At 42.7% G+C, this 3,903-nt stretch overlaps 1 protein-coding gene across 1 annotated transcript in view; it reads left to right on the top strand.

The window, feature by feature from the left end:
- The first annotated feature begins 2,744 nt into the window (after positions 1-2,744).
- FGF6 (fibroblast growth factor 6) overlaps positions 2,745-3,903 on the top strand; it is a 3,586-nt gene continuing 2,427 nt past the window's right edge. Inside the window, exon 1 of the mRNA XM_006027808.1 lies at positions 2,745-3,144. Within this exon, the coding sequence (XP_006027870.1) occupies positions 2,805-3,144 (340 nt within the window). The 5' untranslated portion in view covers positions 2,745-2,804. The remainder of the gene's footprint in view (positions 3,145-3,903) is intronic.

Below are 3,903 nucleotides of genomic sequence, written 5' to 3'. Positions count from 1 at the left end.
AGCACTCCTGGCTAGGTTGGGAATGAGGAGAGGGTGTGTCAGAGCCAGGGATGGGGCTAGAAGACAGTGAGATCCCATGATGCAAACCAGCAGACTGTCATTTTGGGAGTGATCTGCCAGCACAAGTTAGAAAAGCCTAAGGCTGCTCTAACTTGTCATGGACTCATTCAACCCCAGGCTGCCTCCAGGACTGAGGAGCAGAAGACAGAAAGGTGATGGATTACGGAAGGCTAGCTATGCACTTTCCTCCCAACTGCAAATACACAGCATATTGCTGTGCAACACCCCACTGAATGACCAATAGCATCAGCATTTTCCCCAACTAATAAAACAGGGATAATAATAAAAACCAAAACCTAAAATTATGCTTTAGATCCCCCAGGCACAAGAAAGATGCTAAGTAAATACAATCTCCTCTCATTTAGAGGCAAAGAATCTCAGGACAGTAGGAATAAAGCAACATGCCTAGAAGCCACCACAAGCTAGTAGTTAAGATGTTGGCTTGGGAATGAGGAAGGCTAGTTTTGATGCTGTCTTGGTTCTGGTAGTTTGGACAGGTCACTCATCCCCCTCTAAAATAAGGATGTGGGGCCCACGTTTCCATTGCCTGGGCATCTTGTAAAGCCATTAGCCACTGTTGTAAGCAGGTGTGAAATGTCTAGTGGTTACCTGCTGAAATTTTATGCCCACTTTTGCACAGGTAGAAATGACTAGGCACGATGTAAAGCAATCCAGAATCAGCACTGATCTGGACAGTAGTTAAGACTACACTTGTAAATAGTGGGCAGGTCATACAATCTCTTTAAGCCAGTGGTTCTCAACCTTTCATGTGTAGTTGTTTGCACATTTAACAGAACTAATATTGTCTGGCACCCTTCAAAGGATATCATGTCATCCTAGGGTGCTGCAGCACCCTGGTTGTGAATCACTCTGGCTGCTCTAAGCATTAGCAGCACCATCTATACAATATGGGCATTGGGATTCATCTAAATAAATAATAATTGTGAAGAGTTAAGCCTAGTGAGTTGTAGGAAGGAAGGCCTTCTTGCTGACACCCCTGTACTTACTCCACTAGATGATGAATTATTGAGAATGTTTCTTCCAGCAAGAGCCTTTAGCTTAAAAAAGCCTTGATAACTGTGACCCACAGGAGTAAGACTGTGTGCATGTATACACTTTTGAAGTATCAAAAACCTAATAATAGGCATCCATTCATGCGCTGTCTCATGCCAAAATGTTGGGGATTGTTTTAAGTTTCCAGGTGCAGTACTGAGAATATATTTCAGCCACGAGGAAAAATACATGGGAAATGCAAATTTAAGGGTTGTGAAAAGTCTTGCACAATTTGATTTCCTCCTGCCTCCCGGTTGATTTTGATCAGGCCTCCTAATTAGCCATTTAAACAAAAGAAGACAGTGGTCTCACCTCTCAAGTCAAGGAGAACCTAAAACAACAGCAAAGGATAATGGGTAAAAATGAAAGCAAAACCTCCTGAGGAAGTGAGATACTCTTGAAAATTGGCTATCACTAAAGGAAAACAGAGAGAGAGAGATTATCACAATTGGCTACAGGAAGGCTATGCCTGTGTTTTAAATCAATTTATTGAAAACTGACACTGGTACAAAAGGAGGGGAAGTGGCTGTCTTTTTTCTTCTCTCTCTTCAATATGCTACCAAATGTCCAATCTAGCAGATATTTGAGTATGCACATGAATAAAACCTAGGCACCTGCTTAAGCATTTGAAGAATCAAAGCCCTAAAGACCCAAGGTCCCATACTCTGATCTTCACTTGCTTCAGTAATCCTTGTTTTTCTGAGTAGACCTTATTTGTCCAAGCAGTCCCAAAGGGGACAACATGGCTACTGACATGTGTATGGATTAGTGCAGTGAGTGGTCAGCTGCAAAGTCAGATTCCCACTTCTATACTCCTGACTCAGTAAAAACTCCCCATGTAGCTAGTGGGATTGTTGCCTGAGCAAAAGGATGAGACCTTCCATCAACTCTCTATCTACAGCATTTATTGCTATAGGCCATGGCTCAGCAATCTTGAGGCTAGCCAAGAACACTGCCGCCAAAATGAAAACTGTCTTCCTGAAGGTGCAGGCCTGCTATTTGCACTTAGTTACCTCAGTAAGAGGTGCCGTGGATTTGTTAGCTACTTGAAGAAAAGAAGTACAAACCCTGCTGTGTAAAGATTCATTCTCCCCTAACACTGCCATGCTCTGTGCAAGTGATCCTAATGTAAACTCAGTGAACACACTGCTGAGGAAGCGGCTGGCAAAGTTTTCATTACTCTCTGGTGAGGTCCATGACTGTTTTTACACCTTCTTCTCTAAATAAGGAAGCCATCTGTGAGATATCTGACCATCCAACTGATCTGTCCCTTTAGCATTCAATACGGCCTACTGACTGCCCAATGAAACCTCATTCCGGCCTCCTGTCTTGGATGACAGTAGCGAGCAGGTTAGTGTTACAGCTGCGGCAAGTGTACCTTTGGCAAGCTGTTGATGTCAGAGTGATGCCGTAGGGTGGGACAGACCCTGAACTATAAAGGTAGGTCAATCAAATATATCCAGGCTGCCCCACTGGAGAGCAGGAGCTACAAAACATGGTCTCCACCAATTTGGGCTCCGCTGGCCTGTCTCTGCTTCCAACCCAACTGCTCCCAGGCTTTCATTTCATGTCAGCAATCCCTATCTGCCTTCCAAAAATAAGCGTCTGCCACCATGCTGAAGGGAGAAAAACAAGAAGGGAGGTATTTTTAGGGCCATTAATTCTGACCACGTGCCCAGGAGGTGAACCGGATGGCCATAGCACAAAGACTCCTCATCACTATGTCCTGCGAAGCCAGCGTTCACTGGACGTTGCCTGCTTTTGTTCTTCTGGGTTTTCTCTCTGGAATTGTTTCATCATATCCAGTTGTCAGCAGAACTAACGGCACCTTGCTGGAGAGAGGATGGGAGTCTCTGTTGTCCAGGTCCATTGCTGGGATGTCAGGGGAGAGATCCGAGGTGAACTGGGAGAGCGACTATTTGCTAGGAATCAAGAGGCAGCGGAGGCTTTACTGCAACGTGGGCATCGGGTTTCACCTTCAAATCCTTCCTGACGGAAGGATAAGCGGAGTTCATGATGAAAGCCAATACAGTGAGTTGCATCCAGAAATGAAACAGCATAGATGTCACTTAATTGCAGTGAACTCGAGTAATTACCCTTTGCAGAATGCAAATGTTATTGCTTGATATTCTCAATCTAAGCTACATCTGTTGCCTTTTAAAAGTCTTTAGGATAAATCAGCACTAGAAACCTCCAGGCTAAAACATGTAATGAATGCATGGACAAAATTAGATACCAATTTATTTTTACTCTGCTTTCCTTCCCAGACTAGAAAAGTTAAATCCATTTGCAAACTTTATTTCTGATGCATTTTTCCCTACTCTTGTGCATTTTCCCCTGACATTTGAACCTGGAGGCTTTCATGCACTCACAGATATTACCTTGATTTTTGCCTGGTGATTTTCTTGCACATTGGAGGTGCTAAGGAATTGAAAGTGCACAGCTAATACAAGCTGTTACTATCAAATAAATCATTTTTACTGTTCATTTGGATTTGTTGAAAAGTGCCATTTACAAGTAGCTGATTAAGGTGAATTTCATTATGTAAACCACATTTCTTTTGGCAAGGATGTCACTCTTGGTTATGGCATTTTAAATAGGGATTATTCTCATATAAGAAAGTCTTGGAAAATTTAGCAAGAATGAAACGAGTGAAATTCTACAGAAAATGAATAAGGGTCCAAAGACATTATTCTAAAACCCTATAGAATGTAAGAAGGACTGAGAGTCTGTTTGTGTGTGTGTGTGCATGTATGTGTATGCGTATATATAAATATAAATCTCTTTCTC

The sequence above is a fragment of the Alligator sinensis genome, unplaced genomic scaffold (assembly GCF_000455745.1).
Source record: "Alligator sinensis unplaced genomic scaffold, ASM45574v1 scaffold177_1, whole genome shotgun sequence".
NCBI lineage: Eukaryota > Metazoa > Chordata > Crocodylia > Alligatoridae > Alligator > Alligator sinensis.
The sequence above is the reverse complement of the archived record's forward strand: the minus strand, read 5'-3'. Positions and strand labels throughout refer to the sequence as shown.